This window comes from Oryza glaberrima, chromosome 2, assembly GCF_000147395.1.
Source record: "Oryza glaberrima chromosome 2, OglaRS2, whole genome shotgun sequence".
Lineage (NCBI taxonomy): Eukaryota > Viridiplantae > Streptophyta > Magnoliopsida > Poales > Poaceae > Oryza > Oryza glaberrima.
In genome coordinates this window covers 25204225-25218497 of record NC_068327.1, presented here as the reverse complement: position 1 = coordinate 25218497, position 14273 = coordinate 25204225, and the positions used below count along the sequence as shown (strand labels likewise).

The following is a 14273-nucleotide window of genomic DNA, read 5'->3' as shown; positions in this document are numbered from 1 at the left end:
TGCATACAAGTTGATTTTTCATGGAAAATCTTTTTTTTTTGTGTCAACTTGTTTAGATTCAGATGATTTGTTTAGATTCAGATGATTTGCATAGAGCGACTGACTTGCTTTTGGTTGAAATTCAGCAAGAACAGTGGTTGCTCAGGCTGTAGTATATTCGAAGGTGGACTGTTTGATCTGCAGGCTATCCTAACACTCTTTCGCCTGGGAATGATTTCAATCAACGTTTAACACAGATCTCAACAGCCACATGTAAAACCAAAATATTCAGTTTGAGTAATATTCAAATTCCTCAAATATGCACTACCAGGGAATTGGTAGGGCTGTATGGGCCACACAAAAGAATGCAAATAATAGCTTAGCATTACTGAAAAGGAGGAACATCTTAACCATCAAATATAATACATCCTATAATAATTTATAATACGCCCTATAATTTTCTACAACCATAGCTTTATATACAGGAAAGATACAGCTGCCATCTACACACAAGCCCCCAAAAACTAAGGATTTTGAAACAAAAGAAAAGCTAGAGAACCATACATTTCATTCATTGAACACTTGAATGAGAGAAAAACTGAGCCTAGTTAATCAATCCAAGGCATATAGCTAAACATTCTAATCTTGTTGGTACAAATCGTAATTACACATAAACAGCAAACTTCAAGATTGATTTTGGTTGAAAAAACTACATAAAAAACTACATAGATTCAACACTAGACCTAGGGCAATGAAGATTCCCAGAGCTTATAACCTGCAGCGATCAAGGGACTTATAAGTTATAACCCGGCCAAAAGTAAAATAAATACTTCTGCGTCACCCCTTGCTTCATCATTGTTCTTCAGCCACAAGTCGTTTTGCCGGCAGGATGCTTTTGTTTTCCACTTTTCATTGTGCTGCCATTGTGACAGGTACTTCTGAAGGAATTATGGCTTGCAATGTAGACCGAATTAGAACCAATTATCCCTAAGGATAATCGATCAATTAAAGACTCTTTGATGAACTCCTGCATGGCAAAAATAACAGCGGTCAACTTCTGTTTTCCCCGTAGCCATTAACTATTAACTTTATAAAAAGAACTGTAACAAGCTTTACTCAAATTTCGAACTGAAGTTGGCATCTGTCTTGTAAAGTTTTGATTTGACCTACATTGAACTGAGACTGCATTGAACATTGATGACATTATTTCTGCTACACCAACAATGATGGCATCAAAGGTCGAATTTGCTGGCAAAGAGGCACCTAATTTTCTGCAACACTAACTAGAATTTTCTCCTAGACAATTGCTGTCAGTAAAGGACTCATGATTTGCAACATTCCATCTGCATACAGGTTATCTGTTACGGATGTTATGGGATCAAATACCATAGGTGCAGGAAACATTGGCATGGTGCGTTAGATATGTTCATAATTCTAGTCCTAGCTTGATTTATGTATTCTATTTGATATTCCTAGTTTGTGTCAGATTCCCTAATTATTAGATGCCACCTAGTACATAGAGGTTGTATACACTTTGGAAACTTAAACAATAAGGATATTAGAGAAGGGCTTTGCCCACCAAAGTCGCCAATCAGAGCCTCGACCACGCGGAGAAACCAGAAACTTAAGGGCAATCCGCTCCATTGTTCCTTTGTTTTTAATAGAGCACAACATTACTATTCAGCTAAACATACTTGCTATATCCATTATGCTAGAAGGCAATAGTAACAATCTAACAAGACACACTAAATCATCAGTAACAAGAAAAAACAAGCAAAACCATGAGGGAAGATTATCCAATTCTACATTTCATGAAAAAAATGTATTCCTTCACAGCTCACTAGTTATCCACAACAGAACTGAAACCTTACCACATCTTAAACTTTCAGAGACTGAGCAGCTAATGCTTTCCAGAATTCCAGGCAGGCAAAAAATCTTCAGGTGGAAGATTTGTAGGTTCCATGAATTAATTCAATACAACAGGGAATCGAAGTTTGACATTAACCTGGATACAAGCAAAGTCTGTTACCTTCTGAAGGAAAAGAAAAGGTTAAAAATTTGGACACTCAGAAAAACATGATGAGATAAGACAATTACTAGTGCCGTTCCAAATTTGACAAATCACATCTCTACTTGCACAGAGACTCACAACCTAAGTGGAACTTGGACCTAGAGAACACAACATAACAAGGAATGAATGAAATTAGGAACGGGAACATGAGAAAGCACTATATTCAACGTATCTTTTAGAGGATACTTCATCAATTAGTACCTGTGTTCTTGAGGAACAGTATCTGGAACTGAAGAGAGTTCCCATTTTGAATGTCTAGGGAGGTAAAATCAGAGCCTGTGCTGACAAAAGAGATCAAATCCCCAGTAAAAAAGAAGACCATGACAAGCGCGCTGCTCCGCTTTTAATCCAACAAAACAAGGCCAAGTAGGAAAAAGAAATCCATGAAGCAGGTTTAGGCAGGAATATATAGAACATACTAATAAAATAATGTGAGTGGATACATTTAATGAAGCAAAAGTACGATCTATGCAACCTGAATGAGCGTCCTCCTCTATTTTGTTAGCACGCTTGAAACTTCTCAATATTGAAAATTGGCTGAATAGTGCAGAATTGACAGAGTATACCATATCCCCGAGACTAAAAAATAATACTCCCTCCGTCCCAGAATATAAGCATTTTTAGAGTTGGACACGGTTATTAAGAAAGTACATAGAATTAAATACATGAGGGTTGTGATTGGATGAGAAGTAGAGATAGGTAGGAAAATTGAACGGTGGAGGATTGTGATTGGTTGAGAAGAGAATGTTGGTGTAGAAGTTGTTATATTTTGGGACATTCTAGAAGCTAGAAGTTGTTATATTTTGGGACGGAGGGAGTACCTCTTAAGGAACAAATACTGTAACAAAATACACTAGTACCTGAACTGAGTTCAACTGTCCTCAAGGGTTGCTAGGGTCAAGTCACCTACTAGACGTTGATTGGCCTCCAATCCTTTAACAAGGCCATCAATTGCACGAGGACTCAAAGAGATTTGCAAGGAGGTCTGCTTGAAAAGCAGACTGAGATGTAGGATGCACAACCTCTTAATGTTGGTATCTGAAATGTTCTTGACTTTTCTCTCAACAACAGGAGCCTCATTTTCTTTGAGGATTTCTACAGAAAGTTCTTCATCAGCAATGTTGACCTCCTGAAAATCATAAATTACTTGATCACTCACAAGCTATGCCCAGTATATTTCACAATTGTTGGTACTTAGTTCCCTGTCAAGTGTAGAAACACTTGCAGAGAATTGTATATACTGCTGATAAGATTATACTTGTGACCAATTTTATAAGCAGAGAAGAGAAAAATCCAATTAACTAATGATTGATAAAAGCATCACCTTGCTGTTGACATAGGTGTTCTCAGTAGAAAGAATTTACTAAACATGGTACCACAGAGGGAATCATGCACAGAACTGAATCTTCCTAGACCTCAAGGAACTCTGATTTAATACTGAAAAGGTCAATTCATCTGGTTCTATTCCCTTGTCAATCATTTCTTGCAAAAGATCTTCAGCCTTTGATATTTCCCCTTGGCTACAATATCCATTTATAAGAGCTGTGTAAGCATAAGCATCAGGAGTAAGTCCTTTCTGCAACATCTCATCAAATAGTTCCCGGGCTTCCACTAGATATTCAGCTTTGCACTTTCCATCAATCAACACCGTGTAACAGGGTACATCAGGTTCAATTTGCATGTCTTTCATGGAGCTTAATAACTTGTTATGATTCGCTCTAAGAAGAAAGCTCCTTCTCTCTTTAGCAATCCCCTCCCAACCTTGCTGAAGGGTCTCCTTTAAGTGACCATCCAGTAGAACTGTATATGCAATCACATCAGGCTTTATGCCCAAGTTTGTCATTTGAACAAACAATTGACAAGCTTCTTGCAGACGACCAGCCTTGCAGTAACCATTCATCAGTATAGTGTATACAATAACATCAATAGAAAGTCCTCGCTGAACCATATCATGGAACCATAAGTGAGCTTTGTCCATATCTCCATTCTGACAATAGATTGATATGAGTTTGCTATATGAAATCACATCAGGTACAACATTATGTTCTAACATAATCTTACAAACATTTGAAGCCCCCTGGACATTTCCAACTCTACAGAGGTCATTTATCAACTTAGAACATGAAAAATGATCCACAAGATTTCCTTGTCGAGCAACCCTTACAAAAAGCATGTAAGCATGATCAGTCCAGCCTGAAAGCAAATAGCCACAAACCATCGAACTGTACATCACTTCGATATGATCAATTCCTTTTTCTTCTACTACATTAAATAGAACCTCTGCTTCACTAAGGTTGCCTCCTCTACAAAATCCAACAATTGCTATACCGTAGGTGAGTGAATTAGGCTCCAAACCTTGATCTGCCATACGGTCTAGAAGATCAAACACCTCCATAACAAGACCGCTCTTGCAAAACCCACTAGCCAATATGTTATATGTAACTATATCTGGCTCAATATTGGCCTTCAGCATTTCCTCAAATACCTGCTGTGCATTTTGCATTTCTCCCTTCAAACAGTAACCATTGATTAGGCATGTGTAGTGAATTTTGTCAGGTGTCAAACCCCCACACTTCATTTCATTCAGTAGCTTAACTGCCTCGTTCATGTTCCCATTCTTGCAATAAGTATCCATAGCAATGTTATAGATCACCTTGTCAAGATGAAGCCCTGAATCTTTAAATTTCAGGAAATACGCAATTACTTCAGATGTCATGCCTAACTTCATGAAGCATTGCAGAAGGTAACTCACAATGTGGCAATTTGTCTCAATACCATGAGAAACCATGGCTTCATAATGATCCACAGCCTTTATTAGGTTGCCCATTTTGCAATAACTCCGAATCAGATAGCTATAACCATATACATCAGGGTTGGATCCTTGTCTGGCCTTGTTTTCCAAGAGCTTTTCCGCCTCATCCAATCTCATTTCTTTGCATAGTCCATCCATTACCATGTTATAAGCCATGGCCTCAACAGGAACCTTCTCCCTATTAATCTCTTGTAGAATAACATAAGCTAAATCATATTTTCTGCAATCACACAGACCAATTAGAAATGACGAGTACCCACGTGCATCTGGTTTCACTCCCATTTCAGTCATCTCGGCCCAAACTTGCAAAGCCTCATCCACTTTCTTTGCTTGAAAAAGTGACCTAGTGACTATGGCAAATGTATAAACATCGGGAGTCAGCTGAAAGCACTTCATTTCATTATAAGCTGCGAGAACCATCTCATATTCACCAGTCTCAGCTATAAATTTGAGAAGCAGGTTCCAAGTCCAAACAGATGGGACAACTCCAAGCCTGCAAATGCCACTAAATAAGCATATGGTTGCTTGTACATCATAGCAAGTGATGCATGCCTTGATCAAGCAATCAACCATGAACGAGAGTGAACATGGAGTAGCACATGTTCTTCTGTGGTGATCAACAAGGGGCAAAATTTCAGGACCACTAGCATTACTACTTGAAACAAGCTCAGAGAACAATGAAACTAACATCTTCCCCTGGCGTGAGTGGGATAGAATCTGAATCATCTCTGAGTAGGTTGAAAAGTCATGATTAAACCCAATGCTCTGTGTATCTTTAAAGTAGGCAAATGCAATGGCAGGTCGTCTCTTTAGGCAGTGGAGAGTCTGTACAACACTATCAGAGCACAAAGTGCGGGATCTTTTCCGGGCATGTTGAGACGGAGCACAATTCAGTTTTTCATCATCACTAGAGCAGTCTGATTGAACTGAAGCTGAAGCTGTCAGTACAGAGAAGGGGCAGGAAGAGAGTCCCAGGGGGGGAATTCTCAGGTGTCTGCACCATTGGAATACATATTTGGGCTGCCGGCACAGAACCATGTGAAATATGGAGAAGTATACAACTTTACATAGGGCTCATCATTGAGAAATGAATTCGGCTATTGCCACCTGCACCCATAAGATTAATCTATCAGACCTTGAATATATGCTAATGATACGAGCTTAAAACTATGCAATATGTGTACCTCAAAATAATTATAAAAATAGATAGAAGAAGCAAAACGTTCTGTTCAATACCTAGAAGGAATAGTTGGCGAAAAGGAAATTTGAGGGGCTGTAAATAACTCACTGCAACTTTGCAATTTAAGGAATCATAAGTGTAAGAAAATCAGTTTTAATTCCTCATGAGAAAATTTTGCTCTTTTTTTCAACGAACACTGAAAAAGCTTTTGTGCGTTGATATATCAAGAAGAAGAAAAATACTTCATCGGTTTCATAATGTAAGACTTTCTAGCATTGCCCACATTCATATATATGTTAATGAATCTAGACACACATATATGTTTTGATTCATTGACATCTATATGAATGTGGGCAATGCTAGAAAGTCTTACATTATGAAACAGAGGGAGTACCCAGCAATATCGCAAGAGGAGAGCAAGAAAACCAGGAGCCACTTCTTGAAGGAGCTCAAATGTATGTTATGAGAGGATTTTAGCAAACTAAAGAAGATATAAGTCAGTGGCGGAGGACAAAAAAAAAATCGTATATGAACTAGCGCATATAAGGTCAGTGGCGGAGGACAGAAAAAAAATTAGGTGTGGCACATGAACTAGCGCGCGAGATTTAGAACAGAATAAGAAGGGCAAAAAAAAGCAATATCAATTCACGATATTATACGACGCAGCATTATCCATCACGTCTACATTAAGCATAGCAACAAGCACTAGTCATATGAGTTCACAATCCATCATCCCAGTTGCAAAGGTTAAATAGACGAGAAACGCAACAATACCTCAACATTCCTAATCTCTCCTCTTACTCTCCTCTTTAGCTTGTTGCCTGCCTCTGCGTGACTTCAGTCCCTGTTGGTTGGTGGCTGCCTCTGCCTTGCTCCCTGCGCTGCACCGCGCTGCCAGTGCCGGCTGCCGCGCCGCCGACCCGCGCGCGCGCCCGCCGCTATACGCCCTGCCGCGCCCCTCCTCGCGCACGGGCACAAATTGGGGATGGGAGAACTGGAGAAAGGGAAAATTTGGGTTTAGGGTTTCCTAGTCAAAAGCCCCATTTACACAAAAAAGACAAGCCCAATGGGCCTAATAGCTTGGCCTGCTTCGCTCCTCTCGCGCGGCTGCGGCTCGCGTGCTCTCTTGTCGGCGCGGTGTCCTGCTCTCGGTCGGAGGTGCTGAGCAAATCGTTCAGTTTTGTTGTAAGGCAGTGTTTGTCAAATGGGAAAGGGAAATAATTTTCCACCCATTTTTAAATACTAGCGATTCATTCTCGCTCTTTTATTTAATCCAAGAGATAATCTTTTATATGCCACTAGAATTTGACCAGTTCTCTTATATGCCACTCAAAATTGGCTTCTCCCTTATATGCCACTAGTTCAAGTTTTTCCACCCTTTTATGCCACTCCCTCCACTATAGTGTTAGCTGACGGTTAGTCAAAGGTTAGTTTTTTTTTCGTAAATAACCAATATGCCCTCTCAACTAAAAAAAAGTGTAAAGTTCAAAAAAATCATAACTAATTTATTTTAAATACTTTTTGAGTGAACAAAATTTTGTCAGAACCAGTGAAAAATGCTCTGTATATTGAAAATATTGTTGGAAAACTGCATGTTTCATGCTTACATTGAAAATTTATTTGTGATGGTAATGGCTAAAATTGCATGTGATGCAGAAAAAATGAATTTTCATATGTTGTATCCGGTAGCTATATTAGTACTCTAATACCTATTATTGGTTGTATACTAATTTTCAAGGGCAAATGCGTCTTTTTATAATGAAGTTAACGGTCAACTGATAGTGGACTGATGGCAATGGCATAAAAGGGAGGAGAAACTTGAACCGGTGGCATAAAAAGGAGAAGCCAATTTGAAGTGGTATATAAGGGAGCCGATTAATTTAGAGTGGCATATAAGGGATTCTCTCTTAATCCAAGCCCTTCATTCATTTTCCAATCCCAATCCCAACCCTCATTTCTCATTATCCAAACACACCCTAATTGTGTCGTCATATTTCTAGTTAGTACTAGATTTCAGTCAGATTTTTGTGCATTGGATTTGTGTTAAGACCCGTGCTTGAGGTTGAAAGGCCGTTGGATCTGTGTTGATGTAGGCCGGTCGGGGCTGATGTTACGGGACATTATGAAGTTCAATTGGCAAAATTTACTACATGACACTCAAAAAAACGTGTAATTGGCTGTGAGACACCGCAAAAAACGTGACACGGCTGATGGACACTAGAAAAAATATGTATGAGCTATAGGACACTTTCGCGGTGCTGAGCTGCATCCTCTGTCCGGGAGAAGCTCGCTGCTGATTTCAACCACATCCTCCAAAACTTCGCCTCAGCAAACTTCGTCGTGGGAGGAAATTCACCAGGTGACACCTCCAGCCAGATTTGGCATGACCTTGGCAGCATCAACCGCCTCTGTTGGGATAGGAGACGGTGACGACTGCTAGGAGGATGTGGGGTGGGGGGTGGGAAGCATGGTGAAGGCAGAGGTGGTGCAGCGGGAGAGGATCTTTTGATGTCACTGTTCACCGCGCCTGACATGTGGACCCAAGACAGCCACCAAATTAGTGGAAGTTACTTATATTGGGATTAGCTTTTGATTTTACCCTAGTTTTCCTATATATATGAGTTATATTTTGGTATAGTATAGTATAGTAAGTATGATTGTATGAAATGGTTTAATTTCAGGATAGAGAAGGCTTAAGTTTGGAGCTTTTTTTGAGCGTGTGAAATGTGCTTTGGTAAAGGTAGAGAGTGCTCATATGTCCTTTTTGTCCTCTATTCAATTTTTTTTGTATTTTCTCTCTGTATTTAATTTTTGTGGTTACCATTATATGTACTAGTATATTAGCCTTTTGCTGCTACTCTAATAATTTGGTGATGAGAAAATATGTGGCCACCAAATTAGTGGAAGTTACGCTAAAGGATCTTAATCTGGTGCAGTAGCGGCGACTAGCATGCGGTGGTAAAAGTGGCCACACGGGCACACGGGGGCGTGCTGATGCATGAGCTGCTAATGTTGGAGGCTAGGATTAGGATGGAATAGGGTGGGGAGTATATAGCTGATGGGCTTAGTTCTGTTTCCTGGACCTGTGATAGGTTACTGGGTCAAATTTTCCAAACTCAGTGTTCGGTCAGATCGGATACCGACAAAGAAGACCGAAGCACCGAAAAAAGAAGAGGGAATAGAAAAGGAAGGAGAAGGGTTAATGTAAAATATAAGTACATTGTGACTATGTGATAGATAATTATTTATGTGGATGGATGAGTAGTCTTGATGGTTCCCTAGTTTCTTGGCCCTCCAGTACTTTTACCTTCTCATTTTAATTTATTACTGCACAAAACATATCTTCTTCAATTCGTCCTCTTCATCCAAATTGGTTGCGCATCTCTCACACACACATACAATCGGGGTACATATACATTGCTTTTTTCTTGGATGGAGGAGGGCCATCCAGCTATGCAGGTGAACTTATGCGAAGGTCTGCACCATATGCTCGGCAGATTAAAGGTTAAATTAATCATATGGGATGAAACACCGTGCTCATATGATGGTCAGTCCATCTGACGGTCAGATGAATCATATGACCGTCAGATGAAACACCGTGCTCTCCCTTTTTGCTCTGCTTATATTCACAAAGGGATTCATATCAATATGGGTGATATGTAACATCCGTATTCGATTTTCGCCGTTCGATCCACCGCCTTCGCCGCCCAACACATCCACGCTGTCGCCATGTTTCGCGCCGCGCACGAAAACGCCGCTCTCGCGGCCGCTAGCCAAGCAGCAGCTCGCCCCCGCCTCCCAAACCGACATTGCCTCCACTATAAAACCCAAGCCGCGCCCCAAACCCCTTCTCTCGTTTTCACTCGCTTCACACCCACCGCGCCATTGCTGCCAAACCACCGTCGCCGCCTTATTGACCCTGCCCTGCTCGCGCCGTCGCCATTCGTCGCCAAGCACCGGGGAGGCCGGTGCGTGCGTGGGCACGTGACGAGGAGCTCCGGGCGCCACCTCCCTCTCTTCTTCCCCGGCCGCGCCCTCTTGGTGCCGCGCCGCCTCGCCACGACTCCCTCCGCATCACCAACGCCGCTCCCCTCTCGTCGGTGAGCCCCCACCGTGTTCTTCGTCTTGCCGAACGCTGTGCCGCGCCCACTGCCGCACGCCATAGCCCGTCGCACGCCGCGCCGCGCCCGCCGCCGCTCGACGTAGCCGGGTACAAAAACAGAATATGATTAAATTCACCCAAAAACAGACTAAATCAGCCACGCAGAAGCACAAGACGGACACTAGAAAAGAACTAAAGCAAATCCGGAATATTCAGAGGAAAGCAAAACATGCAGAGGTGTCAGCAGGGAGGGTGGTAACCTTGAGAGCTACGATAGAAGCCGACAGAGAAGCCTCTGCTCCGCGTGTTCTTGATGTCTTCTTCTTCTTCTTCTTCTTCTTCTTCTTCTTCTCCGGGATCGACCTTGTTTAAGAAGTCACTCTTAAAAGGGAGTAACGATAAGCCGGTATGCGATTTACAGGAGTGACGATTGATTATTGTTGGAACAATAATTTGTTTATTTTCTAGCGGAGGACAGAAAAAAAATTAGGTGTGGCACATGAACTAGCGCACGAGAATTAGAACAGAATAAGAAGGGAAAAAAAAAGCAATATCAATTCACGATATTATACGACGCAGCATTATCCATCACGTCTACATTAAGCATAGCAACAAGCACTAGTCATATGAGTTCACAATCCATCAACCCAGTTGCAAAGGTTAAATAGACGAGAAACGCAACAATACCTCAACATTCCTAATCTCTCCTCTTCCTCTCCTCTTTAGCTTGTTGCCTGCCTCTGCCTGACTTCAGTCCCTGTTGGTTGGTGGCTGCCTCTGCCTTGCTCCCTGCGCTGCACCGCGCTGCCAGTGCCGGCTGCCGCGCCGCCGACCCGCGCGCGCGCCCGCCGCTATACGCCCTGCCGCGCCCCTCCTCGCGCACGGGCACAGATTGGGGATGGGAGAACTGGAGAAAGGGGAAATTTGGGTTTAGGGTTTCCTAGTCAAAAGCCCCATTTACACAAAAAAGACAAGCCCAATGGGCCTAATAGCTTGGCCTGCTTCGCTCCTCTCGCGCGGCTGCAGCTCGCGTGCTCTCTTGTCGGCACGGTGTCCTGCTCTCGGTCGGAGGTGCTGAGCAAATCGTTCAGTTTTGCTGTAAGGCAGTGTTTGTCAAATGGGAAAGGGAAATAATTTTCCACCCATTTTTAAATACTAGCCATTCATTCTCACTCTTTTATTTAATCCAAGAGATAATCTTTTATATGCCACTAGAATTCATGATTATCATTGTATATAAGTGTTGCCTTATCTACACATATACAATCATACCTGCATAGCTAGTATACCATAAATTAATGGATAAGATTAAAGGTTAACCTGTTTTTACTTGACTCTTAACTTAAAAATTTTGGGGTTTTCTCCGGCTGCTCCTCCGTGTGGCCAGTTGTCCTCATCTTCCTCCTCCTCTCTCCTTGTTGCCGCAAAGAGGATAGATAACCCATAGTCCCGTACGCTTTTCTTTCTCTCTCTCTCTCTCTCTCTCTCTCTCTCTCTCTCTCTTTCCTCTCCACTTTGAATCAATCAAAACGGAGAAGAAGAAGAAGAAGAAGAAGAAGAAGAAGAAGAAGAAGAAGAAGACATCAAGAACACGCGGAGCAGAGGCTTCTCTGCCGGCTTCTATCGTAGCTCTCAAGGTTACCACCCTCCCTGCTGACACCTCTGCATGTTTTGCTTTCCTCTGAATATTCCGGATTTGCTTTAGTTCTTTTCTAGTGTCCGTCTTGTGCTTCTGCGTGGCTGATTTAGTCTGTTTTTGGGTGAATTTAATCATATTCTGTTTTTGTACCCGAGAGAAGTTTTGGTATGTTTATCTTGGCTTTTTCTTCATCCCCCTCTTTTGTTTTGAAATTTGTATTAGTTATTTTTGTTGAACGGATGAAAGTTATTAGTTAGGTAACTAGGTAAGGGAGGAAGAATTCTTAGATTGTTTACTACGAGGGCTGCAGATTTGTTTATGGTACTCTGAGTATGAATCTCCCCACATCCCCGACTCCAAAAACAACAAAATTACCCCCGAAAAAAACCAGAGAAAATTATGATCAATCCACGCACCGGTAAGCAGATCCTGGTAGACCAACATGGTGCCGCCTCTTCAAATCTCTCCCCCCGAATTAAAAAAAAATTCGGCAGCGGAAACCCTAGAGCTCTCTCGGCGAGGGGGGAGTAGCGGCGCGGACGGACGGAGAGAGAGGGTTTGAGGAGGAGGCGACCAGCCGGTGTTTATAAGCGGGCCGAAATATCTGGGCCGCGTTTCTGGCCGTCCGATCTGGCTGACACGACGATGCGACTGACCAAAGGATCTTTTGTTTTTTCTCTTTTTTTTTTTCCCCTTTTCGATCTTGGTGTATCTGCATGTTCTGATTGTCCATAGGATTTTAGGAAGCACAAAATTGATGGTGGCGTCCGTTTGCGCCCTTTGTGTTCCCGGCCTCGTGCATGTTTCTGCCCAGCCGCCGCCGGTCTTTGATTGCTGCTGACATTATATCGCCGCAGAGCCAATCGGTGTTGTGTTGTATAACGTGTGCTAGTTTCTCGTATTTTGCTTGTAGATCCGCTTGATATAACTGTGCTTACTAGAAATGCCGAAGAGAATGCCGCATGTGACTGGAGTGTATTTTTACAAGCTGGAGTAGGTTTTACTCTCTTTGGTTTGATAATTCTTGATGAACATGAGAACAAACTTTTATAACTTTAACTATGAGTGACTATCAATGACTTTAAAAATATTTTTGTTTAAAAGCACTATAATAACATATATAAATTTATTTCACAAAGTACTATAGTAAAAATAATAAAACATTTATTTATTGTATATATTATAAATAGAAAAATATAGTTAAAAAATATATATTGAAGATCATTTCATTGTTCAAAATGTGAGGTTTTTACCTGTGTGTCATTAAGAAAGATAATGTCTGCCTCTGTGCCACTAAAAAGTTCGAGCCTCCCTCTATGCTATCCTCGAACTTTATTGCGCCCTACACACCATTCCGTCCGTTTTTGGTCCTAACGGCGGGTAACGGCGCAGCTAAATGACTTTATTGCCCTAGGGTTGAGAGAGAGAGAGAGAGAGCCTACCTCCCTGAGGTGCGGGACGAGACGGCCACTGAGGTGGAGGCCCGAGAAAGAGCGCCGACGAAGAGCGCCAGGATGGCGGCAGCGGCCACCAACGAAGAGCGCTGGGACAGCGGCTGCGGCGGCCGCGGACGCCGCGGCCTCCTCGGCGGCCCCCATGGCGGCGAGGAGCCGGCGCATCTCCGTCTTCCGTTGCCGGCCGTAGTACCAACCGATGACCATCACCAGTGCCACCAACACCGCAAACGGCACCCACCCGCCGCGGAGGATCTTGGTGCACACGGCGCTCACGTAGGTGGCCTCGAGGAGCAGGAACGGAATGAAGTAGAGCGCCACCAGCACGACGTGGGTGCCCCAGATGATGAGCATCACCAGCGTGAGCAGGATGGCGGTGATGAGCATCACGAGGATCACCACCACCCCGAATAAGCGTTGCCGATATCCTTGCCGTCGCCGAAGCCGAGGATGACGCCGGCTTCTTCACCTCCTCATCCGCCGCCTCGCCGCTCGCCTCGGCTGGCCGCCGCACCACCCCGCCCCTTGGTTGGCCGCCGCGCTGCCTCAGCTGGCCGCCACGCTGGTCGCCTGCCTCAACGCCGCGCCTGGCCGCTTGTCCGCCACGCCGCCTGGCCTCTCTCTGAAACAAAGCAGTCACTGAAAGAGCAAGAGCGACATTTTTCCTGTCCGGGCCCATATGTCAGAGCTGCCAAACGGTTAAACCCACACAGAATAGCGACGGAATGGTGTGGAGGGCACAATAAAGTTTGACGATGGAATAGAGGGAGGCTCGAATTTTTCAGTGGCATAAAGGGCAGGCACCATCTTTCTTAATGGCACACAGGTAAAAACTTCTCAAAATGTCAAGAATTATTAAATCCGGAGAATTGACCTTTACGGCATCCACAATTTGAGGTTGAGGCAATAGTACCTCAGCCGTATGTCCAATCCATGGTTTCCCATACTATTTCAGCGGGGGTTATTGACCTTCATGGTATTATGGTTGCTGCTCGATAGCCGTGAAAAACCGTATGAAATTCGATAAAATTTTAAA

At 43.0% G+C, this 14273-nt stretch overlaps 1 protein-coding gene across 17 annotated transcripts; it reads right to left on the bottom strand.

Annotated features, from left to right (window-relative positions):
• Positions 1 to 392: 392 nt before the first annotated feature.
• LOC127762307 (pentatricopeptide repeat-containing protein At2g26790, mitochondrial-like) lies at positions 393 to 12357 on the bottom strand. Of its 17 annotated transcripts, none has more exons than XM_052286760.1 (9): positions 12200 to 12357; positions 10832 to 11051; positions 10405 to 10507; positions 6817 to 7036; positions 3375 to 5969; positions 2252 to 3179; positions 2077 to 2148; positions 1851 to 1984; positions 393 to 1006 (listed from the first exon to the last, which is right to left on the bottom strand). In XM_052286760.1, exon 5 carries the CDS (start codon positions 5898 to 5900, stop codon positions 3438 to 3440), a length of 2463 nt encoding a protein of 820 aa, XP_052142720.1. In that variant the 5' UTR covers positions 5901 to 5969; positions 6817 to 7036; positions 10405 to 10507; positions 10832 to 11051; positions 12200 to 12357; the 3' UTR covers positions 393 to 1006; positions 1851 to 1984; positions 2077 to 2148; positions 2252 to 3179; positions 3375 to 3437. The 17 variants fall into 17 exon arrangements, with proteins under 17 accessions (XP_052142720.1, XP_052142716.1, XP_052142715.1 ...); XM_052286756.1 differs by lacking the exon at positions 6817 to 7036 and having other exon boundaries at positions 2252 to 2390; positions 2911 to 3179; XM_052286755.1 differs by lacking the exon at positions 6817 to 7036 and having other exon boundaries at positions 2252 to 2382; positions 2911 to 3179.
• Positions 12358 to 14273: the final 1916 nt, after the last annotated feature.